General features: G+C 38.0%; 1 protein-coding gene across 5 annotated transcripts in view; it reads right to left on the reverse strand.

Annotated features, from left to right (window-relative positions):
• Positions 1-26,606, reverse strand: part of OPA1 (OPA1 mitochondrial dynamin like GTPase) — an 85,142-nt gene that overhangs the window by 12,546 nt on the left and 45,990 nt on the right. For all 5 annotated transcript variants that reach the window (XR_006299388.1, XM_043594571.1, XM_043594568.1 and 2 more), the window contains 8 exons: positions 25,487-25,652; positions 23,377-23,529; positions 21,684-21,792; positions 21,065-21,144; positions 16,949-17,089; positions 14,593-14,709; positions 13,213-13,306; positions 12,595-12,705 (listed from right to left, as the gene is read on the reverse strand). Coding sequence is in view for 4 of the 5 variants with exons in the window: in XM_043594571.1 (XP_043450506.1) it covers positions 12,595-12,705; positions 13,213-13,306; positions 14,593-14,709; positions 16,949-17,089; positions 21,065-21,144; positions 21,684-21,792; positions 23,377-23,529; positions 25,487-25,652 (971 nt within the window). In the remaining variant the exon portion in view is untranslated. The remainder of the gene's footprint in view (positions 1-12,594; positions 12,706-13,212; positions 13,307-14,592; positions 14,710-16,948; positions 17,090-21,064; positions 21,145-21,683; positions 21,793-23,376; positions 23,530-25,486; positions 25,653-26,606) is intronic.

Raw genomic sequence — 26,606 nt, forward strand, 5'->3', positions numbered from 1 at the left:
TTAAAAGTGTATCTTACTCTGAATTTTGTTAGGTGGAAAGTAGAAACATTTTAAAAAAAAGGAAAACCACCCAGGCAGCCCTTAAAGAGACAGGACATCATTTATCACCTGCAAAGACAGATTTATAAGAAGAGGGCCCCTTCTGTTCCTTTAAGACTGCAAAACAGATGGGAAGTGAATGGACAGTCAATGGGACAAGAAAACACATGGGAGGTGCTGCTGTATGTATGTTCCCAGCGTAAGAAAGAGGTCAAGATTGTAACTGCATGACTGGGTCCTGGAAAGGGTCTTTCTTCAAGCTGTTACAAAGACAAACGCTGTTCCTCATCCTGCTGTCAAACTGTTATAAATATTGGTTTGTCAAAAGACCTTCAGTGCTGAAGCTTTAAAAGGAGGCGTAACAGATGAATGAATCATGAGAATGATTCTTAAACAGTCAGCTCATTAATGTAATTTTTAAAGTAAAAGAAAGGAATATGAGAACAGAGACTGTAATTCTGATTTATGAACCAAACCAAAAGTATATGAAAAAATATGGAACTAAAAATTGCGTGTTTTAATAAAGTTATGAATTAAGCGAGATGAAAAACAAAAATGAAATACAATTGTATCTGTTAACTATAATGCTGCATCAGGACAACAGATTATTATTAAACCCGTCACAAGGAGAGCTAGCGGGCATTCATGTTTTGTCAGGGTGATTCCCTAAGTTTTCAGTTACTTCTACTACAACCCTGCAGAAAAGTATCACTGCTGATGCTGGGTCCAGAAGTCAGAATAAGGCTCAGAGAAATGAAAAGAACTCCAGAATTAGTTTTACATATTCATTAATTTAGAAAATCACCTTTAAATTTGGTCACAATTTCTTATTTTCTACAGAAAGGGAAAATCACAACATTGAAAAAGCAGTAAGAGTACACAGATTTATAAACTTGTATATATTTATCTGAAGAATGAAACCATTACATATGTCTTTAGAAGAAAAATTCTATGTTCTAGATTCTTTTTTTTTTTTTTTAATTTTTTTTTCAACGTTTATTTATTTTTGGGACAGAGAGAGACAGAGCATGAACGGGGGAGGGGCAGACAGAGAGGGAGACACAGAATCCAAAACAGGCTCCAGGCTCTGAGCCATCAGCCCTGAGCCTGACGCGGGGCTCAAACTCACGGACCGCAAGATCGTGACCTGGCTGAAGTCGGACACTTAACCGACTGCGCCACCCAGGCGCCCCTATGTTCTAGATTCTTAATGACTAGTTTAGGAGAACAGGTTTAAAAACTAGCACAGTGAAAATAATATTAAAAAAGGAAGCCAAATTATATTACCTCAGTTATCTGTAGTCACCCACAAACACAAACCCAAAGACTAAAGACGAACAGAAGCCCAAAACAAATCTAAAAAGATACTATCTCTAACACATGTTGTTAGCCCCGGCTTTGCTATAAATATTTATGTGACTGGCTAAATCACTTCCCTTAATGAACATTAATTTCCCCATCTGAACAATGTGGGATAATACCTTATAAGCCTCATATGCCTTTACAAGGCAAACATGGACAGACATAACACGTTCTGTAAAGTGCAAAGCTCTATACAAATGTTAAGAGACAGTTGTATGGCTCCAAGCAGGATTTGGATACCAAAGTACCAAATGCTGCAATTACATAAGAGGCTCACCTGGCTGATTGCTTTCTCTTAACTGTCAGCAATCTTGGAAAAACCAAATTCGGTAGAAATGAGAAAAGATTACAAAGTTAAGAAAGTGAACGGTTGAGAGTGGAGGTAGCAGGCAAACATTTGAAGGTTTTTCTGGATAAGTGAATCAAGATCAAAAGTAGGTAGACTGCAGGGCGTCTAGGCGGCTCAGTCAGTTAAGAATCAGACTCTTGATTTCAGCTCAAGTCATGATCTCACAGTTCATGAGTTCGAGCCCTGCACTGGGCTCTTGGGCTGACAGTGTGGAGCCTGCCTGAGATTCTCTCTCTCTTTCTCTCTCTGCCCCTCCCCTGGTCGTGCTCGCTCTCAAAAATAAACATTAAAAAAAAAAAAGGTAGGTAGACTGTATGGAAGAATCAATCCAATAGTTTTAAGGTGGGGATGACTGGAGCATCTTTTGAAGGAAGGACAGACACAATGAAGACATAAGCACACATGGGAAGTGCCAGAGTCCTGGATATAGGTGGGGATTAACTTTCAAAGAAGAGTGATTTTCTGAATATGTTCTGCTATAATACAGCCTTTGGAATCCACGGCCTACTTAAAGTAACTAGTACCACAGGTTTTATTTTTACTAATGCTGCTTATACTTCTCAGTGAACCTTTCTGAAATAAGTTAATATGAAGAAAAAGAGGAGAAATTGAGCTTGCTCTGATAAATGAGAGACCAGAAGCAGGAGTAATGGCAATAAGGGGAAGATTGGCGGTGTTAAGTAGAAGCCAACCTGAGATCTCATGAAAAATGTGTTCCAGAAACGTGCAGAAACTATGTCACTAAGACTACGTTAAAGATTTTGTTAGAGGGGCGCCTGGGTGGCTCAGCTGGTTAAGCTTCTGACTTCAGCTCAGGTCATGGTCTCATGGTTGGTGAGTGTGGGCCCATATCAGGCTCAAACACAGAGCCTGCTTGGGATTCTCTTTGGGTCCCTCTCTCTCTGCCCCTCCACTGTGTGTGCTCTCTCAAATTAAATATATAAACTTTAACAATTTGTTAGAATACAATGTTACAGTGGTCATCTCTCGATAGTGGCAATGGTTTTAAAATTTTTGCCATCTGTATTTTCTAATTTTCCACAATGCATATATATATGTACCAGCTCTGTCACAGTTAAGAAGGACTGAAACAGACACCTGAAATCCTGGTAGTACTTGGTAAAGACAGGCAGTCTGTACCTATGACTCAGAGAATGAAGTGTTGCCTCAAGGAGACTAAACAGGCAAGGTTTTTAAAAAAGACTTGAATTCCTTCAGCCAGGAAACAGATCTAACTGAAGTGAATAAAACCCAGCAAACTCCTTTCTACAATGCAAAATACTAGGAAAAGTACTTTGCACAAACCTGAGTTGCACAAACTTGAAAACTTCACCAGTTCAACGAAGATTTCAATTCATTTACACATGACAGATCCACAGTGGGCATGTACTGGAAATCCGAAGAATGCACAGTGAATCTCAAATGCTAAGGGATGACCCCATGAGGAGCAATTACTATCTAGTCCCATGAAGTGTTCCTTGGCATCGCAATCACCGAGAGATTATTTGGGAAAGTATTTGGTCACTTAGCTTTGTCGTTTCTATGAATACGATAAAATTAAGAATATGAAATTTCTAAGGCAATTTTGAATTATGCTTATTCCTATGCTTATTCTAAGCAACAGTTTAGGAATGTATAAAATAGTAAAAACTTAAAATTCCTTTTGCCTTTAGCTCCCCTCTCCCAACTACCCTGAGACCCCTACTTCATAAAGTAGCACACTTCATTCAATTTAGCACACACCAATTTGCCCAGTTTTTTTAAAAAATATTTATTCAAATCTTGCTTAATTTTATTTTTTTTAACATACTGTTCATAGGTCAGTAGATTGTTTTGTGATTAGATTTAGTTTTCAATGACTAGATTTCATTTATTTCCATCTTAGAAATGGAGAGAATACATAAAACGTAATTCAAAAACAAAACACACCAAAATTTAATCCCGACTTTAAAGATGTTACTTCATTCTAGACTCTCAGTAAGGAAGTGGTTAAGAAATACTAGCTAGGAAAAAAAAAGCCTAATTTCTAGATGAAAATGTGTACATTGGCTTTTTTATACATTAGAATATACACATAAACATATATCACAACATGTAAATAAAACCTACTTCAAAATGATCAACTCAATTCAATCGATACATTACTGAAGAGACCTTTCTTATCTTTGTTCTTATTTCTAATCAGTTAAAATGTGAGTTTAAGGCAAAAAGAATATACTTGCTAATAAAGCACTGAATACCAGTAGCCTACATAAGATTACAGAGAAGTAAATGTCATTTTAATCTTGTACCAACTGATCAATATCCTTCAATGCTCTCTTTAAAAGACAGAGTTAGGCCATGAAAAATGTGCTTGATTCTAAATGCCCCATTTTGAGTCTAGATTTTCTCATCAATAACCGGGAAAGCGCACCACTCAGGCTCATCATGTGGAATTCTGTGTGTAAATAACTACTTCTCTAACACAGAGGACTCTCCCTGAGGATTACTTTATTCTTTGTGCCGTGTCGTCTCTCTCCTTCTCTGGCTACAACACAAAGCAGGGTCTACTTGACCTACGCAGACTCAAGGTAAAAATAATCTTTCACCACCTTCCTTAGTTTGTCAATTTCACCTTCCTATGAAAAATATTATTTCACAAGTTCGCAAAATTCAAAATTTAATTGCTTTTACCCTGCACAGATGCCTTAAAGATCTCAAACGCTGATAACATAAAACAGAAAGTTACCTTATTCTGTATGAAAATGAGAGCTGTTTCAACCTTTCCATTTTTTAAATATACTCATTTCCACTAAAAACCATTCCAAAAAGTACACGAATATTAAAGAGAATGAAAATATTCGTTTAAGTTAGAACTTAAAAATGCCTAACAAACAAACAATTATGAAAGTGTCTTGGTGAACTGCGTGGACTGGCAATTAGGAAATCACTGGTGACTTAGAAAGAAGTGCTTTCACTAGGGGTGAAAGCCTTATCACAAGATGTCAGCAAGGGAGTGGTTGGGTGCAGGGGTGGGTACAGGGGCGAATGCAGCAGAGGATGCAAGCTGCTCTACAAGAGAAATGAGAGGGTAGCTTTCTGGGTGACAGAGTGGAAGAAAGGTTCCTTATCATGAGAAGACTTAGCTTCCTTCTCCCTCTTTTTTAAGTCAGGAAGAGGGGGCTACTGAAGAAACCGTATGGAAAGGTCATGATTAAACAGTCACTGAACACCTACAATATATACAATACAAGGTATGGTGAGTTTATGAAAGAACCAAATCACTTGAGCAGAACTGATCGGTCAAAAGAGACTCAAAATTTTTTCTTTCTTAAAGTGGTTATTTTGGTTGATTTACACTTGCCTACCGTGGGAAGTCTGCCTTCTGCTCAATTAAACAACACTGGCAGTACCTCTGTAAGGTTTTTAATCTCTGGAGGAAGGTAAATAAGTAGGGAGGAGGAAAAATACTGGTCGAGCAAATGATAATGGTCTGAAAGAAGGCACAGTGAGAGACATAAGAAAGAGACAAAGGGAAAAGACTGCTTAGAAATGTGCTAGATGCAAGGAGAGACGAGACAAAGAGTATTGAGGTCTTGGCAATTATTGGCCAAAGAAATGCAGTTGCAGTGGTTAGATGTAAGTGAAACTACGGGGTCCTTAATACTTCATGTTTTCCCTCCCAGGCACTTTATCCTGTTTTCTGTGACTGAGCCTTTAAAAATAAAAACCAAACCCTCTTTGGGCCTATGGACTCAGAATTCTACAATTCAATGCCACTCGTTTCTCTTCAGTGCCCTTTAAGATTCATTTTCTTTGGTTGTATCGACAGACTCAAAATGACTATGCTACTACAGATACAGTTCAAATAACCGAACAAATTTTCAAGAGTCATACAGTTTCTAAGACTCCACTAAAAGATATATGTCAATTTTATCCCAATTAATAAAACGACCAGTTTTAGAGTACAGATCTGGGGGCAGGAGGGTGGATGGTGGTGGAGCAGAGAAAAATCCCCTATGGAGACGTGTTAAAATTTGCATGCCAGAGCCCTAACTCTGGAAAAATAGTTTTAGATGGGAGTTCCCTTTTTCATAATTTTAAGTTCCGGATTCTGAGTATAACAATCATGTTCTAGGATAATTTTCAGCCTCACACTACTTCGTGGCCACTATTGTGATCCATAATGGCCTTCAAGGATATGGCAGGTGTGGGAGAAGTCCAGGAATGTGGAGTAACCAAAGGAAATTTAATTGGAGAGTATCTTGACATTCCTCCTTTCTAAATAAAGAACAACAAAATCATTCTGAGGGTTCCATCTAGATATGTTCTGACTATTTCTTATTCAAGTTTTATCACAGCATAAAGATATTTCTTAACTACCCTATAAATCAGAATTCTGTTTTAGAGCTAATAAAAAAAATCTTAAACATTTTAATTGTAGTTGGGACACATGTTACATTAGTTTCAGGTGTACAACATAGTGACTTGACATATCTATATGTTACACCACGCTCACCATCCGTCACCACACAACGCTATTACAGTACCACTGACTCCATTCCCCATGCCATACCAGTAAAGGACCTTTTTGGATTTAAGCAGCTATGGTACATTTCTCTTCCGGTTTTAGCTTTTAAAATGGCAGCACTGTTCATTCTGCTCTCACGCCCTTTTTATCACCACAATTTCAAAAATACACTAGTGTATTAATAAGGAACAAAGTTTTCCTTATAAAAATGATGTGTTAGTATCTGGTAGCTTGGGGAAAAAGAAAATGTCCGTCTAAGGTTTTAGAGTCAAAACTGAATCTTATGCACACTAAGAGACAAAGCTTGCAACTCTGCTCCTTTCTAATTATCAAGAGAAAGCACAGGATGGATTATAAGAGGAGACTGGGAGAGTGAAGAGACACAAAGACAAGCCCCACCAGCATTGTACACTCACAAGAGAAACAAACTTTAAGTTTTAAGAAACAATTGCTGGCTGTCTGGGAGATGCCCAGGCATCAAACAATAAAGAACAGTCGAAAGAGGCGAGAGGCGAGCCCGCTGCTGACTCCTGCTCCCTAATCCCCCGGCTCCAGTGAAAGGCCAGCTGTTGCCACCTCGTGTAGGGAGTCAGCAGGGCAAATCAACTGCAGGAGAAAAAAAAGCTGCGGATATTGGAAAATTCTAATTTACCAGGCTCTCTAATGTTTTTAACATTAAGGGTATCAAACTATATCATTAAAATGAGCCTGTGCAATGGCAGCCCAAGTAAAGGAGTTTATCACTGTTTTCACTTTCATTAGTAAATGAGATATAATGAAGTTACTCAAGATTGTACTGAAGCACATCTTCAACTCATATAAAGTACAAAAAGTAGGAAGTAATACACCGAAATTTATTATTACACATTTCAATGCTCCCAGACCAGCTCAAAAACCCCTCAACTTAGAGAACAGCCATTCTGCTCAAATATAGATTCTCTATCTGTTACAAGAGGATCTTAAGACTCTAAGCATGAACACATCACACTGAAAAGCTGTGTCTGAATTTTGGGCAACTTACAAATTACTTAATTAACGACGGTGGAATCTGACAGAATACACTTCGAGACATGCTCACAAGACATATAAAGAAAATTAACCCCTTCAATGTGGCCAGTGGCTTGGTTTACTTTAGTAAACACTTTAGTGTCCCCTTACCCAGATGTTCCAATTCTATCAAAGTTTTCATGTCCTTTCAAAGTTTAAATATTAAATCACTACTATCTATGTCTCTCTGGCCCACTCTGCAAAGGATACTGCTAACTATAACCTTCCAAATGTAAAGGACTATATTTTATGTAATTATATTTTTCTATGGCTTGAGTTTTTTTTCTCAAATTAGTTCAGCACAGTAGTTAAAAGACCTGGACTCAAATCTTTGCTTTCCCACTTACTACACATGTGTCTCTAGGCTTCCATATCCTTATCTATAAAATAAGAAATGACTATACCTATGAGAATGCATATAAGGCACACAGCCTAATCCCGGCACAGCGAAAGTATTCAAATATTAGCTCACATTCATAAACAGTTTCTGATATAAACAGGTTCTGATATAAAAATGAAAAGAAATGTATTGTAAAGTCAGAAGGGAAAGACCGTAGATCTTAGAGCGATCGGAATGATTTGTAATGCCCCTTTAATTCTTGGGTATCAAGGGTTCTTTGATTATGTGCACAGAGAATGAAAAGTAATTCAGGCTTTAGTGAACAAGAATTAAAAAGAAAACTAAGCTCTAAATCCCAAGCAATTGATAGAAGGTCCAAAACTCACACTACCCTAGTTAACAGTTGGTACAACATTCATATAACAAACGATGAAAGAATTTCCATGCTGTTTTGGTGAAATGCAGTTTAGCAACATTACAGCAATTGTTACCGGTGCCCAGATACTCCATTTCCAGGGTGGGATGAACAAATTCCAAAATGTCTGTGAGACGCTAGCACTATCACTTGTTTTATATGGTGACAATCATAAAAGATTTCACAAATCATAAAACAGCTCATTATAGAAAGAAAAACTTGGAACTGAGCTATATACTATTCTAATCCTCCCCTCTTCAAAGAAGGCATTTTAAAACTGTAGTCTGTTTCAATAAGTAGATTGAACATATTATTAACCCAAATAGATTTTATCTAAGTTGACACTGCATTTAAATATCTATAAAAAATCCTTTGAAATAAAATCTTCTATATAAAATCACAAGAATTTCATCAAGGTTGTAGTGGGCATATTTCAACGCTAAACAGTTCTAAGTGTAATCTGATGCTGTAAATAAGGAATTTAGGTGGAAAGATGAGTCATGTCTTTTATCAAACTGTCCAGGAAGTAACTCAGCCTTCTGACATATTCAGAGATCCCATTTTAAAAATTCTAATTTTCTATAAATTATTTTCATATGACCATGATATATTTATATAAACAAATCCAGTTATAAAAACAACTTTTTACCCTTTTTATGTAAAAATCATCTCAGACTCAGAGAAAAGCTGTAAGAATACTACATAGAACATATTTTTTCTGAATAATTTACTGTCATTACATCCCATATACCCTAAATACTGTATTATTGTGTATTAGCTACAAATAAAGGTATTTTCCTAAATAATCCCAATTTAACAATCAAGATTTAAAAATTAACGCTGATGTATTGCTACCATGTAACCTTCAGATCTCATTCAAGTTTTGCCAACCGTCCCATTAATGTCCTTTAGAGCAACAAGGTCAGGTTCAGGATCACACATTGCATTTTGTTTCCATGCTCTTTTGACCTGGAATAGTTCCTCACGATTTCCTTGTTTCTCATGATCTTGATACATTTGAAGATTACAGGCCAATTATTATATAGACTGTGCCTCAATCTGGGTTTGTCTGATAGACCTTTATGATTGGATTTAAATTATACATCTTTGGCACAAATATCCAAGGAGTGATACGGGTTTTTCCCACTGCATTCTGGAAGGCTGCACACAGTTCTGATTTGGTGGTAACTGATAATAACAACTCTGACGGCTTGATTAAGGTGGTTGTTGCCAGCCTTCTCCACTGTACAGTTACTTTTTCCTCTTTTAATTATTCTGTGTGGAGATACTTTGTGTGCTTATATGAACACCGCATTCCTTATCACTGGTTTTACTCACTGATATAATTAATTTTATTCATTTGCTTACACAATCATCAATTTATAGAATCCTGTTTTATTAAATGGGTCACAGTCTGTACCTGTGATTATTTATTTTGATGCCCAAATTGTCCTAGTTGTGGCCAGCGGGAGCCTTTTCAAGCTGGCTTCTCTGCCTTGCTGCCATGTTCCCATCTCCCTTCACGTACTTTCTTACTTTCTCATCTTAGGAAGCTCCAGGTTCATCCAAACGTTTTCTTGCTCCAGCTGTGGATTCCACTACATCTCCAAAGAGCCCTGGTCCCTACGTACGACTTCTTTTCTACAGACAAGAAGGGGTGGGCTTTTCTTTCATTTCTTTGGTCTTCCTAACTCAGGACAATCAGTTGATGAATTTCCAAAGGAAAGTAGTGAAATGATTTAAAACTGAGCACATTTATTTAATAACACTGGCAAAAAATACGATGCATCAAACTCTCCCGAGTCTCCACAATACTCTGCCCCTGTACTGATTTGAAACTGTAGTAAAAACTCTTTTGGCTGCTTCCCTTTCTCTGAATTCCGTTAACTATATATTCCACTTGAATATGCTGTACTAAAAACTTTGATCCAAGTAATACAGTAGTTACTGTCCAAACTTTGAAAGTTTTCTGGCTGAAAGGATCCCTGACCATATTCCCAAGTGTTACATTAAAGATAAACAGTATGGGAAAGGTACTCCCAAGATTCTTCTCCAACTAATAGACAAAGTCATGGCTCATCTCCTTCAGTGTGAATGATGAAGCTGAGTCACTGGTGAAACACTTGCTTCCAAGGCCATTATTTGGTACATTAACACGACCATAATTTTATATGTACAAAAGTAGTAAATCACTTCAAGGGAGTCATATGAGTACTTTCTCAGGAAAACCAGCAGGATAATCTAAGATTTGGCTTGACAGTGCACAAATCTGTGTTAGCAGTACACTTTCTTCAAGTAATCAAACTGGGACTGGAACGTAATGGGGTTATATAAGGCTCTATTACAAAACATGAGAAAAGACCCACTGTTTTTAATCACTCACAATTATATATGCTGGTAAAATACAGTGAAGTATTTCACTGTCTGATAACCATGTCCAGGGGGATACAAAAGAAATATATTTGTACACCTTGCAACACTGACACACCTCTTCCTGTAACAGCACTAATGTGGCATAAAATTGTGAAGCAGGGACTTGCAAGGGGTTTTTGAACTAATTCTCCTCAAAACCCTCCTAGCAATATAGTAACTATTGGAGTGATTTTTACAAACAAAGAGGCTAAGGCTCTGACAGATATCCTGCCTGAGATAATATAGCTAGTGAAGGGCAGATCACATTCCAACACAGATCTATAAGCTAGCACAAACTGAATTATTTGGACAATGTGGCATGAAAAGAACCAGAAGAAAAGGAACAGAAAGTGGAAATGAGAGCTAAAATAAGATACGTTTCGAATACAAGATTATTTAAAGGCAGAAAGGAGAGAAAAGAGAGCAAACGACGTGCTGAGGTCACAGAGAAAGGGACGAGACAGTGGTGGAGTGCATGTGGCTGAGTCGCAGGGTATTAAACAGGAAAACCACTGGTTTCTCTCAGGTACTCTAGGGTATTATAGTGACATAAATTCAGTTTAGAAACAGTTTTCAAATTTGAAGAATTTCTTCCTATTTAGTATCTGCTTTCTCTTAGATATCAGAAAACTCCTAAGACAGTAAATTTAAGCACACGTTGAAAGGAAAAATACTTTGTTTCATGAAATTACATAAGGGAAACCTGAAACGAAGTAAGCTCAGACAGAAGCACCAACCTCAGTATTTTTATGTTTATTTAACATAACTCTTTCACAGATTTCCTTGGGTTCTCAAGGATCTAAGTAAATCTCAATATGTAATCCAAGTACCTGAAAACTAGGACTGCACTAGCATTCAGGAAAGAACCAAATATCCCCCACAAACTAAGTGACAAAGTGATCAGTAAGGCCAAGCTAGGCTGGAGATGTGGGAGCGGTGGCGAGAGAGGAAAGCCCTGTGGGCCTAGTGGAGGTGTTAGAACCTGAGCCGGGCGAAGAGGGTGTTCACATGGGGGTACCGGTGGCCTGGCCTGGTAGTGAGGAGAGTATCTGTGGAGGAGGGCAGTCCAGTCTGGTGCAGGGTACCGGAGCACACATAGGATGAAGAGGGCGTCCTCTAAAAAAAGCAGGACCTGGCTTCTGGTGAGGAGGGTGTCCTTGGGCAGGGGAAGACGTGGGAAGGATAAAGGGGGACATGCCTGGCACACGATGCCAGTGCATGAGCTCAGTAAAAAGGACTCTGTGAAGGGCAACGTGGCATGGGGTATCAGAGCCTGGATGAGGTAAAAAGGGTGTCAACACAGGGTGAGGTGCTGTGGTGGTGGCCTGGAGTTGGGTGATCAGAGCCTGAGCTGGGTGAGAAGGATGCCTGTGCAATGAAGGGGACGGTGACAAATTTCGTTACATACAGGGAGACTGATCAAAGTAAGTAAATATATTAAGGATACTTGGAGCCAGATTTCTCATTGTCAGCAAAAGGAGAAAAACAGAATGAACCCTATATTACTGAATTACAATGGAAAGTACCAGTGACAACTTACGGCTTTCAACATAGACGTATACATGTGATTAGGAATACAGGCGTAAACGTGCGGACGTGCATCTGCACATGTATGCACATGTGCGCGCACACGCACGAATGCATACAGCATCTGCTCCCCAGCTCCTTCCACTGAGAGGGTCTGGGAGCAGTGATAGTCCAATGACAATGAGCATTCCTAGGACCCAGCTCTTAATTTCTAACTACTATTCTGCAAAGTAAGGAAGCTGGATCAAAGTACAGGATGAGCACGGAACGTCTTGTTACACGGAAGGACAATATCAGGACAACACACGACACTTGAACAGGGTCTGAAGATTAGACGCAGTAACTGATCAGTGTCAACATCCTGATTCTGATGGTTGCATTACGGCTGCTATGAGAAACCTTGGTTTCTAAGAAACACACATTAAAGTACTGCAAGTGATGGGGCTATGAGTTAGCACCTTTCTCTCAAACAGTCAGTGGAAAAAATGTTCTTTGCATGCACATTTCTATAGTTTGAGAGTAACTGGATGAACAAATAATGGAAATGCGGAAGGAGAAAAGGAGGAAGGTAGAGGGCAGGAAGAACCACTTACTGAGGTCTTCAGCCAGCTGAACTCGTTTGCCAGTGAGCAGTTTTACCTTCTTCTCGCTGTCTTCAGCAAAATCTTCCAATACCTCTTTCACATTTTTCTCTAATCGCCTGACTATTCAAAGTAAACAAAAACTTGAGGAGCTGTGTTTCTAATGAATGCACAAGGATGATAAAATTAGCAGTATTTGGAGGGTAAGTTCTTATTTTTCTCATCGAGTTTGATCTTTTAAGTTCAAACTTCCCACAGTTACAGGGAGAATCTTTACTTATCATATAATACTTTTATCAGCATAAAACTAATACAATTCTCAGAGATGGTCATATTCTTAAGCCCTAACTCTTTAATGGAAGTGCAGGTTTCTCCCCCAAAAACTACGTGAAGCTTAGGAGTCCTTTTCTAACAGAATTTTTGTGTCATGAGGGGAGACTCTTGGTACGTTTTATCTCCCATCTTTCCCAATTATGATTTACTTTCACTCATATTTTCAGGGCAGATTTAATTTTCAATTGTTCTAATAAACCTATTTTTAAAGAAGTATCTTGGCATCATTCTATTAAATGAATATTACTACTATTATTTTTGCTGTCAAAGTTAGAAAGTGGTCCCTCTGTGGCTTACCTTCAGTGTTCGTAAGTTGCTGCCTCAAAGTATTTGCAGTGATGGCAAGCATGCGTTGTATTCGCCAGAACAGGACGACATCATTGCATTCCAACTAAAATATTAGGTCAGTAAGATTACCAGATGAAAATTTAAAAGTGAAAACCATGATCACAAACACATACGGACTGACTACTAAAGTTAATACCTATACCCTAAGCTTTAACAAAAAACCTCAGATTTATCTAATACACGTACTCCTATCGCAGATAGAAGCCACCGAATCATTTCTGCTCAAGGTTCACGAACTTCTGTGTGATTTGCATTCAATTTACCTCACTCCTATATAGCTTTGTTTTGATTCCGAGGACAAAGCAAATGAATCTGGGAAGTAGAGAATTTCATGACATTATATACAAGTGGAAATTCACAGCATATACCCTTAATTTGTATTTAGTTTCAGCTAACAACCATGTTAGCTTAAGTATGTCCTTAGGTTAACCTCTTTTCTTTGAGCATGCATGCAAGCCAGTTCTGAAATGCAGCTTGTAGATAAAAATAAATTAATGATATGCTTCAAAAAGAGCTTATTCTGTAGAGAGGTCTTCTCAACGATTAAATTATGCAAAACACTTGCCATTTTTTACATAGGTATAGTTACATATAAATTTCCTTTAAGCTGAAGAAAACTCAAAAGCATTTTAGGGGCCTTTGATCACTAATTAATAGAGTTCTTTCAGAGCACTTCTACCTACAAGAAAATGCTCAAAATACATCAGTCTGCTGCCACCTAGCGGTTACTTTGTGAAACATGACATTACACTGTACAACTTCATACACTTCTTTCAAAGAATTATTTAAAGATTTTGGTGATGTAAAGAAATACAATATAGGAAAAAGCACAATAAAAGCTGTTTTTTCAGGATGATGTCCACTATGCAAATGGATTATGTTATACACATGCACACAACTATAAAGATTAACAGACATATAAAAATGTTAACTAAAATTACTTCTAGGTCAGGGGATTATAAGTGACTTATTCCTTAATAAGGAATATTAGTAAGTGACTATTTCCCTTTGCAATTTTCTTTTACATTTCTTTAGTGTATTTCCACAACAAGAATGTGTTATTTTCTAATACAAAAAAGTTAATTCTTAAAAAAAAAAATTAAGTGGTTTACTGCCTGTTCTCTGCACACAAAATCTTACTGTGTGTAAAATATAAAGTGGTAAAAACCTTAGAAAAGATAGGAGTTAGGTTATTGTTCAGACATAAATCATATATACTTTTTCCCAGCAGATCAAAAGACTTAAAACTAATGCTAAAGCTATAGTTAACTTTCAAGCATCCAAATAACCATCACTAAAAGCATTTTCCCTGGTTTTTAGACACTTTACCTCAGAATCTACAAAATGCCTTTGGTAGTAGTAAAAGCCTCTTCGACAAAGGTTACAATGGTTTAGAGCTGTTTTCAAGAAATGTCTTCTATAAACTTGGTGCCAAGTATCTTTAATCTAAAATGAAGGAAGAAAACAAAACCAAAGAGTTACTGTACACTCCCCTCAGGTTGACCAAACATTCTGAAAAGTCATCCACGAAGTTTATTTATAAAAAAGTTAATTAAAACTAGTGGCAGTGTTATTCTAGCAACCATTTTTACCCATTGAGAAAAAAAATTTTTTAAGACAAAAGATTAGATTTACCACTACTCTGACCCCTTACCAGTTTATATACTTCCAAATATGTAGTGTTTTTAACAACCGTTGTTATTACATTCAAATAATCATTCTGTAGAGTAGATAGGGTTGGGATTATTACCGCCCCTAGTTAGAGGTAAGGGGCCCCAAGGAAAAAGAGGTTGTGAGCCTTATCTAAGGACAGAGTCAGGACTAGGAAGCTGGTCTCAGACCATCAACCCAACAGTTATTTCCTTTCTGATTACTACATCTTGCTGTTACCATAGCAAAATGACTCCTGCCGTGTCATTATTACGTAGTTTGTCAAAGTGTTCAAGGTTCTTGCAAGCGTCTTTTCTAAGCAGACCAGTAATAATCGTACGCAGGTACAACCAGTACAATCAACGCTATGTAACACAGAGGAAAGTGGAAGCTCAGAGATGATGTCAGTATTACTAGCAAATGGGATGGAACTGCGCTAGAATTCACATCTCTGACAGTAGTCCATCTGCTATGTTTGTCATAATTATCTTGTTATCTATTTTATAGCTTCATCAAATGCACTGGAAGAACAAAATGTCTCTTGGAAAAAGGGCTGAGATTTTCTTGCTCAGAGAAAGTCAATATATACAGCCAATCCATATCCTAATATGCAGGCAAAGTCCAAGGATGGATAAATTAAATTTATATTCAACTAATAATTTCATGTAATCATTAGTTTTAATTTCATTTTCTATTTACAAATAATGCTACATGTAACAGTTTTAACTTGCTTTGAGTTTTACCAGTTTTCTTGTTCTGACCTCCTGGGGAATTTAAATTAAATATACTCATTTCTCAAGTGCAAAAATATAAATAGTAGATAATCTTTAAAAGAACTTCTGTGTGGCTCTGAAACTTCTTATATGATTGTTTTCCCTCTTAGAATTATTTTTCTAATTGGGTTTCACTAAGTTAACTTAAGCTAATATTAAAATAAGGTTTTATTTTTATTTTTTAATTTTTTTTAACATTTATTTATTTTTGAGAAACAGAGTGAGACAAAGCGTGAGCGGGGGAGGGGCAGAGACAGAAGGAGACACAGAATCTGAAGTAGGCTCCAGGCCCTGAGCAAGAGGTCAGCGCAGAGCCTGATGCGGGTCTCGAACCCACAAACTGTGAGATCGTGACGTGAGCCAAAGTTGGACGCTCAATCGACTGAGCCACCCAGGCGCCCCTTAAAATGAGGTTTTAATCCCTTACACTCTAACTGGGGTACATAGGCCCAGAAACAGTTATTTTTTTCAAATCTTCCCCAAATAAGCATCATGAAGATAAGCAAAACATAGTCTGTAATTATTTTTATTCTCATATTTATTATGATGATGTGAGGAAAATGAGATAGAACCCCAAGGCACTACTCAATTTAATACAAACTTAACATTCACATTTTTTCTAAATCCACTCATACCTGATTAAGGCACTTTTTTTTTTTTTTTTTTTTTTTTTTTTTTTTTAAGAGAGAGAGAGCGAGTGAGCAGCAGAGGGGCAGAGACAGAGAGAGAAAATCTCAAGCAGGCTCCACACTCAGCGTGGAGCCTGACACGGGGCTTGATCCCACCACGCTGGGATCATGACCAGAGCTGAAATCAAGAGTCAGACACTTAACTGACTGAGCCACCCAGCGTCCCTGATTAAGGTACATTTGACAGAGAAAACATATATATATATAAATGAAACACACTGAAGCAGAACTTCTATTTTGCAATCTGAAACAGCGTAACGTGGTGCAGAGATGTGACTGGGCTTCACCTCCTTTTGCAAGAGCTAACTGCTGAACATGCCCAGGTACTTCACTTTTCCAAGTCTCAAACTTCTCATTACGAATTAAAGTATTACCCGTAAGAAAACACCACCAAGAATAAATCTCTACTCTGTACACAACCAAAGTGACTGTTTTTACTGTCAGCAAAAGTACACGTGACCCAAGTCAGGTCAAGCACTTCTATATCCGAGTAACATGTGAGAAGTAGCAACATTTTACCGCAAGAACAAAGATTAAGGAAGTAAGTTCAAGCTTTTCTGCAATATTTATTACCAAGCTTGGGTCCACTTCTACCCCTCGGGATTCCAGGTTCTTTCGCACTGTGGTTATCTCATCGCTTGCGAGATATGCCGGATGCTCCTCGTTACACTTCAACATCTTCTCCAATTCATTCTTGGTTTCGTTGTGGACAAACTTGAAATTGTTTAAAAGAGAATTCTGCTTTAGATGGTTCATGATTTGCCACGCTTATAAAAACAGAGCCCTGATTTTAGTTAAGTACACTGCTCCTGCACAATAGGTGACCAGCCCCACACAGCAAACAAGAAAGAACAGTCCCCAGCTTAGGATACAGGACAACGGCTCTGGGAAGCAGAATAAACTGGACTTATATGAGGAGAAAGAAACAAACAAGAAATTAGCCACATTTGTTATATATTTTGCTTTTGATGAAATGGTTTATTGTCGAAATTACAGCACCAGGTAGCTTACTGTATACTTTCTTGATCTTAGAGTAGGATATCAGTCTAGGAAAGAGTACCCTGAATATATGGGAAGAGATAATGTTCTAATAAATGCCTTGTATCTAAGAACTAGATGGCTGTAAGAACTTGCACCTGCTGACAGGCTTCTTTTCTGATAAATATGAAATTCATAGTTGGGATTTAAAAAAAAAAAAGATTTCTAATAAAAATTGTGCTTTAAACTGCTTCTGCAAGGTGCTTATCATTCCTTTTTTTTTAAATTTATTTTTAAATAATCTTTAAACCCAACATGGGGCTCAAACTCACAACCCCAAGATCAAGGGTAGCACACTCTATAGTTTGAGCCAGCCAGGAGCCCGAAGGTGTCAATCGTTTTTATTATTTATATTTTTTAAATGTTTATTTATTTTGAGAGAGGGAGACAGAGCACAAGTAGCAGAGGGGCAGAGAGAGGGAGACAAAGAATCCCCAACAGGCCCCGTGCTGCCAGAGCAGAGCTCAACGCGGGGCTCGAACCCATAAACCGCGAGATCACGACCTGAGCCAAAACCAAGAGTCAGCTGCTTAACCGACAGAGCCACCCAGGTGCCCCGATGCCTATCATTTTTAAATGTACATCCAATCTCTTCTTTATAACTGTTCATAATCTGAGGACCAAAGGAGGAAAACATACACTAGTGATAAATTTGAAAGTAAGACTTTTATACAGTGCCAAATTATGTTTATCTTTCCTTTTTCAATCTTTCCAAAACTGCATGATAAAAGAAGCTAGCTTCAAATTCACTGATTACTCTAAACAAGTTACTACCACAGCACTCTGCCCCAAACTGTAGCAAGCTACAGTATCTGAGTACTTCAAGAATAAAATGTAAATGTAAATAACTGGTTTATAAATGAAACTACTAATTAATATTCTCTGAAAACATGATACTTTAGAAAAACTATTAATGAAGAGAAATTTCACATTTTCCTTAAACATCTGCTCTTGGTCTGAGGTAAGAAGGAAATCTTTATTTTTTTTTTAATTAAAAAAATTTTAATATTTACTTGAGAGAGAGAGAGAGAGAGAGAGAGAGAGTGTGTGTGTGTGTGAGAGACAGAGAGAGCAGGAGAGGGACAGAGAGACAGAAGGAGACACAGAATCCAAAGCAGACTCCAAGCTCTGAGCTGTCAGCACAGAGCCCGACACGGAGCTCGAATTCATGGACTGCAAAATCATGACCTGAGCCAATGTCAGCTGCTTAACTGACAGAGCCACCCAGGCGTCTCATAAATCTTTAATTTAGATGATACTCCCCAACTCTTCTTGTCCTGTTTTTACTTCTATCTGTCCACCTGTCCCCACCACCCTGGCTGTTCAGAACACTACTCTCCCATGTATCCTGACCAAGATCTCCACAGTTCAGCTCAGACAAGGTGAGAATGTTCCAAAGGAATGGATTTTTCCCTAGAAAACTAAGGAAAAAGTAACAACATAAAAGCAAAAAGTAGTTTTCAGAGCACAGACTTCTCATTTTTAACGTAGGACAGTCTTAAATTTCTTTTCCTGCTTAATCAATCACTCAAAAAGACAGAAGGAACACAGCCACCTAAACTTGCAGTGTGAGATGTGGGGACAGTCTCAACCTCTTCCATAATCTGTTTCTCATGGTAACCTCCAGGAATGAGATCTATAACAGTGGTTTTCAACTGGGAGCAGAAGGGGTAGAAAGGTTAGAGAATAAGAACTTGATTCAGTAGGTCTGACAGGAGGCTTTCTTTTGAAATAGAAAATGAAACACGCACATACAAACACCTCCCAAGGCAGTCCTGATGTCCCTCTCCCTACACTCCAAATTATGGCTTCTGTTCTACAGTCTGGGTCTTACGTATGCTGCCCTGAAACCCTGAAAGGAAAAGGGTCTTCTCTGAAGGGTTTCCATATTCCTCTCCTAGGCCACGGATCCTCCCATTAATCTTAAAACTTAATTTTCCACTTCCCTTGCAGGGATCCCCTACAGGTTCAAATTCCTGAGAAAATAGTTTACAACTAGGAATTATTTCTCTCTGAGAGCATTTGGCCACTAGTTGCTGAGGCAAGGTGCCAACATCGATTACTGTGGAGACTTTAGCCTAATTTCCCTAAACCCTGATGGGTGGACACCATTTTCCTTCCAGGTTTACCTGCCTCACACCAGTTCTTTTCAATCATTGCTTCTTCCAGTCTTAAAGTCAGATCACATTAGAGTCTAATGGCTCTCCTAGAAATTCTTTTCTGATAGACCTCCTCCTTTTAGCCCATGTGTCGAGAGAGATAATTGATGCTCCCTGAAGACAGATGTGATCCAACCGCTAACCCTGTCTACCTCCTCAGGTTCTCTCCACAAAAATCCTATCAGAAAAAAGAGAAGAGGAAGACTGTTCCTTCCCTTTTTTATTTATTTATTTTATTTTTTAAATTTTTTTATTTTTTTTAAATGTTTATTTATTTTTGAGACAGAGAGAAACAGAGCATGAACGGGGGAGGAGCAGAGAGAGAGAGGGAGACACAGAATCCGAAGCAGGCTCCAGGCTCTGAGCTGTCAGCACAGAGCCCGATGCGGGGCTCGAACTCAGGGACCATGAGATCGTGACCTGAGCCGAAGTCGGACGCTCAACCGACTGAGCCACCCAGGCGCCCCTCCTTCCCTTTTTTAAAGACAAATTGGGACTCATATCTGACGGACAGCTTATGGGGGAAAAAAAAAAAAAAAAGTTGATTATATAACTTAATTCTGTATTTAAGATGAAAACAAAACAATAAATAAATAAGGAAACAGGGAAACAAGAATGATATGTCATTTGGCAATTTTCCATTCTTTTTATCTTCTCTCTTGATATTTCTGTATCTTGCTCTCCTTTCTCTAATTACATGGATTCGGACTGAAAGAGGACTGGATGCCACCTCTTTTTCTTAGTCATTACTACTTTCACTTGTGCATTTTGATTTTATATCCTGTTTTCACTCTTTGATTTAAGTAATGAGATGTGGTATATGACTAAATGCTAGATAGGAAGAGGAGCCATAACAATAAGGAATAAAAAGAAGGTGAGGGATGGGAATTTGAATGATTCATACATCCTCCCTCTACTCATTTGTCAATTTATTTATACTTGCCTTTACCATTTTGTTCTTCTGAAGTGCTCATTAAATATTTATGGAATAAATAAATTCTGTAATTCTAGTTCCTGTCTGAATTTTTATACCTATTTTGGGAATACAACAGCAAAAAATGCAAAAGAACAAAATAATCTGAATAGACAACAGAAAAATCCAGAAGTAACAGATGAGGTAAACAAAGTCACTGTATCTTTCATTCTGATTACATTTACTCTACATCCTCTGAAATTCGTGTCATTTTTTATTTTTGTTTATAACTTCAACCTTCATTTTACCTCAAACAAGGAACTGAAATGAACAAAGTAATCAACCACAAAAGGAGCATGGTTCATTTCCCATTTTAGTAACATAGCTACTGCACTTGAAAAAAACAACTTGCTTTTATAGCTTACTATTTATTCTAAAATTTCATTATGTTGTAGAAAGGCTGATATAAAACATTTGAAATTATTAAGATTGGTCTAGAAGGCATGCAAAAGTGATATTTTAATGCTTGAATTAAAATAATCAAAATTATATCATAAGACCAGAGATTTGTTTTTTTACCTGTTCTTGGGTCCGGTTCTTCCAGTATAACCATCTCTTTTTCCAATCTGGACCTATCATGTTTTCAATTGCATTTTCAGCTGCAAAATTAAAAAAAACTTTTTAAAAATTCATCAAAAATTTTATCATTTACCAAGTACATAGATTATAATATTAAATAGTCTTATTTTATTAACTATTTCAAAGTGCTATATCAATATAAAGTCAGCTGAAATAAAGACAAAAAAAATTACATGATTGATATGGTACATGTAGAAGAAAGGATTTAATTATATATGTTTATAATCTGTGCAAGGTACAATTGGTATTGCAAGGTATACCGTTTCCATAGGTATAGAGGCAAACACTAAAATGGTCTTATAGTTTTTTCAGAATAGGAGTACATATGAACGTATATCCAATTTATTTAATATTTTCCCTAGTTACTAAGCCATTGACTGAAAAATCCCACAAAAAAAATTTAACTATGTTATTAATGACAAAGCTATGAAATGTTACTTTTATTTTTTTTTAAACTTTATTTTACAAACGTTCATCAAGTTGGATGACCCACCCCCCCACCCCCCCCCCCCCGCTTCACCACTGTGAATACTCACAACTCAACCCATGTCCTACTTACTGTCCTTGAGGCGAGCCTGAAGAGCTTCTTCCATAAAATAAATAGCGGCATCCCACTGTTGTTTATCAGATATGGAACGGTCTTCTAAAGCATTGTGCTGGATAACCCTCTGAAATAACAAGGAAAGAAAAACAGCCAATTTTGATCTATCTAGGCCTTATAATCTTAGTAACTGTATTCAAATTGACAGCTTATCAAACATCCAAAAGAACAGATGTGCCTAAAACAACATAAAAGTATGTCCCTTCCATGCAAATTCAGGTCTTATTACCTGCCCACTTGTCAGCTTTCTTCCCCAAAAAATAAACAGTGAAGACTTCTTCCTATCCCAAATTGAGTAAGCTATGTCTAAGATTGAGAGAGGTATGTTACACATGTGACCACATAAAATCTGCACCTAGAACCCTAGTAACTCAGGAGTTAATGATTCAGATCATCGCTACCTCTCCTTTTTGCCATATGATCTGTGTTAGCATTTCCAAAAAAACGAGAAAAACAACCACTGTCTCACCGTTAACACCAATGAAAAGTGTAAAGGAGGAAAGCTTAAAAGGTCTAGACAATCATAAGCAAATGTGAGTTCTTCATTATAAGAAAACTGATCTCGGGCGCCTGGGTGGCGCAGTCAGTTAAGTGTCTGACTTCAGCCAGGTCACGATCTCGCGGTCCGTGAGTTCGAGCCCCGCGTCAGGCTCTGGGCTGATGGCTCAGAGCCTGGAGCCTGTTTCCGATTCTGTGTCTCCCTCTCTCTCTGCCTCTCCCCCGTTCATGCTCTGTCTCTCTCTGTCCCAAAAATAAATAAACGTTGAAAAAAAAAAAAAAAAAGAAAACTGATCTCTAAATTTTATAATTATTGAATGAATGCATGAAAAAGGACACTATTCTCTCAGGAAGCTAGTCTTATAAGGCATTTAACAAGAACGAACATAGCTTTCAAACATGAAAACAAACACTTATTCTAAAATAAATTACAATTATGACCAGCCCACAGTGCGATATGCATTATCCTGGAAAACTGCTCAATCTTTCAACAGTTCTCCTCAGAACTGTCTGGGAAGAGAGCAGGTGCTTAACCAGGTTTGATTATGGTGATGGAACGTTCTACGTAACAAAAGATCTGCTGGAGGTGGTTGGATTTGGTGAAGGTCAGGAGTCAAGCTTTGTAGCAGAGTCAGGGCTTGGGTCTGAGTTTTGTCAAGGACAATAATAGGGCTGCTTAAGAACTAAATAAAATCTGCTTACAAAATACACTGTAGAGTTTCAGGCACCTTGCAAGCATTCAACATGTGGCAGTTAGCATTATTTTAGAAGTCTAACATTGTATGACTCAAATCCACTGAAAACCAATGCATCTAATTCCTTTTATTACCACGAAGGGTAAAATGAGAAGCAGCTATCTGAGCCATCTGTAGATCAGGTCCATGTAATGACTAGTGGACAACAATTTGTGGAAGTTAATAGAAGCCTCTTTACAGTGAAGTTTGACTTTTTTTCTGAAATGCTAGCCAAGAAAAATAGCAGAGAAATGTTAAAGGGCTAATTACAGATGGTTAAACTATTTCTTTCCCCTCATTATTTTAAATTCAGAACCTAATTGAAATGGTCATATAAAAACAGCTTCCTACAAAAAGATACCAATTTGAGAAATTATATAAAAGCATGAGGCCGACACCTTAACATACAAATGACATACCAAGCTGTCCTCCGCAAAATCATTCCACTTGTGGCGCTTAATACTTTCTTCCTTAACAGCCTCTTTAAGTTTATCAAATATGTCATCATGCTCTTTCCCTTTTGGTTCTGTCATGAAGCGGGAAAATTCTTCTTGTAGGGTCTCCCAAGCAACCTAGATTTAAAACAAAAAAAGCTGTATTCACAGTACATACTTATATTTAATATGTAACATGACAAACATGTGAATTAAAGCCAAACAGATGAAATAAGCTTATCACAAAGTACATATGAAACCACTTTTTTTTTTTTTAAAGGCCGCATACATAAACACTGGCCTAGAGATCTCACACTGATAGCTAGTGGGGTAGATTTGGCGTCCTGACATGTTTTGCTAGACCTACATGGTGTTTTAAATTTTAACAAACAGAGCCAACATTAAAAAGAGAGAGACTTCATATAAAAATCTGTGTTTCCAGCCTCTCTTGAACTATCCGGCAGCACTGTACCCACATTCCTACATAACACTAGCTGGAGCTGAAAAGAAATTGCCCCCTTGACTTAAGGTCTGTACTCCAATCAGCCCCCAGACTTAGTTCACTAATTTATTTCCTTCTGTACAAGAGGTGAGTCTGCCTGCTTCTTTCATTCTGCAGAAAGTTTAAAATTTCATAACGATTTAGTCTTCTTCACATGTTTGCCTTTATGCAAATATAGGAAGCAAAGCATCAATACCTTCAAACAGAGCCCAGCAGTATTCAGGCTCTATCACAGCTAACTCCTAATTACCTGGAAGGAAGAGCCCAGTGCCAGAAGTAACAAAGAACTAAATCTACTTATGATTAAGTGGGCTGGTTAATGCTGTGTTTTTTATTTAGCCTTGGTCCTTTTAAACATGAAGAAATCACGGCATAAAAAAGATGGCTGTTCAAGAATATCCAGTGAGGTATTAGAATCTATGTTTCCTGACCTTTCGCAGATCCTCATGTCTCCGCCACACCCAGGTGAGAAGGGAGAAGGTGGCAGGAGACAGAATGACCACTTCCACGGCCGAGCCTTAGGATGTGAAAATATCCCACCGTGGGACCGGGGCCGCACAGATGTTTTTAGGCAGGTTGTGAGGAGAGCTGGTGAGTGATGGCAGCAGCTCTCTAGCTATTTCAGGGGTAAATGTGTGGAGAACTGACAGGGGTCAGCAGTATGCAGCTTCAGCAGAGCAGCTGCCAGCTCTCAGAAAGAGAAGCTGGAAGAAACTGAGAAAACAGGTGCAGTCAGGGCTGGAGCAGGACAGGAGAGGGGGGAATGACGCCCAAGTAATTAGAAGCTGACAAGGTAAGTATGAAAAATGAAATTATCTTTGACACTGACTCTCATTTTGTGAGCAACCTCACAAAGAGGCACAGAACACACCGCGTCTTACTGAGCGAGCGCAATGATTCTTCAGATCAGCTCAGGGGATGCTCATCATCACAGTAACAGCAGCTGGCATTTACTGCGCAGTTACCGTGGGCCAGGTGTGTCTAAGTATTTTATGTATTACGCACATTTACTCCTTATAACAATCTGCGAGGTGGGCAACATCATCATCCCTACTGTACGAGTAAACAGAAAGGTTAAGCACCTGGAGTCCAAAGACCACCCAACTACTACGTGGTATAGCCAATGTGTAACAGATAAGCATTCTTTAAGGGACTTTCTTATAATTCTTGGTCTAATGTTCTGGCAGGATCCTAACTAAGGAAATGATTATTTAAGTGCAACTGAGCCCTGCAGAAAATCAATAGATGAAATAGTTCAACCATTAAACATTTTTCTTATGGGATCCTTATTCGCAGAAAAAGTTAAAAACAGTTCACAGTTAAGCAAATTTTGCTGGTTTTGTTAAATGCTATCTTTGGAACAGGACCAATGCCCTCGGACCAACAAAATGCCAATCAGTAAATTTTTATAGTGGTAGTAACTGGTAATAGGATTAAGGCTGACCCCAACACAGAGATAAGGAATAGAGAATAAATGGAGCCTAAAGACTAAAAGGAGAAAAAGTGGCTGTGATGGGAATAAAACCTAAAATTCACGGCTCCTACTCCCTTCACATAATGCTTCTTACCCATTTAATTAAATTATATCCTAACCTCTACTGCTTTATTAGGAAGCTGTTTATCAGTCCACTGTTTAAGCTTGATGTCCACTGTTGTATTAAAAGTCCCTGAATTCATGGTCTGTGCAGCTGGAAGATAGATGTTTTCAATCACATGAGTTGATACTCTTTCCCACAAAGACTGCTGAAGGATTTCCTCCCTGAAATTAGACAAAACAAGTTTCAAGAACATCAAATTTAAATATTATATTGTTTTTAAAAACAGCTGCATTGAAGTATCATATTTACAGTCCTGACATATGAACAAACCTGTGTATCACCACAATCAAGAGAACCAACCTATCCATCATCTTCAAAAGTTCTAGCCGCTGGATCTGCTTTCAGTTACTAGAGGTTGGCTTATATTTTCTAGAATTGTGTGTAAATGCAACCATACAGTATATACTCTTATTTTTGTCTGTCTTCTTTCACTCGGCAAAACCATTTTGAGATTTCTCCATATTGTTGTATGTATCAATGTTTCACTCCTTTTTTTAAAAATTATTTTTAAGTCTATTTATTTGAGAGAGAGCAATTGCGAGTGGGGGAGGAGAAGAGAGAGGGAGAGAAAGAACGGGAAGCAGGCTCCATGCATTGTGAGTGCGGAGCCCAATGTGGGGCTCGATTTCACGAACCATGAGATCATGACCTGAGCCGAAATGAAGAGTCTGCCACTTAACTGATGAGCCATTCAGGCGCCCCTGTCTCACTCCTTTTTATTGCTGAGTAATATTCCACTGCATGGATCTGTTTACATATTTAGCTGCTATTGGACATCTGGGTTGTTTCCCACCGTTAGTTCTTCCAAATGAAGCCGTAATGAGCTTTCACATGCAAGTCTTTACGGACACATACTTTTGCTTCTCTCGGGCAAAATATCTAGGATTGGAAGAGCTGGATCATTTGGTAGCTACATAGTTAACTTTTTATGATACTGCCAAACTGTCCAAATGGGTGAACTATTTTACATTCCCACCAGCACAGTATGAGAGTTGTAGATGCTCTGCTTCTTGCCAACATTTGATATGGTTAGTCATTCTGACAGGTTTATGGTGGTATCTCATTGCAGTTTCGTTTGCATTTCCCTAATGGCGAATACTTTTAAGTATCTTTTC

This window comes from Prionailurus bengalensis, chromosome C2 (assembly GCF_016509475.1).
Source record: "Prionailurus bengalensis isolate Pbe53 chromosome C2, Fcat_Pben_1.1_paternal_pri, whole genome shotgun sequence".
NCBI classification, from domain to species: domain Eukaryota; kingdom Metazoa; phylum Chordata; class Mammalia; order Carnivora; family Felidae; genus Prionailurus; species Prionailurus bengalensis.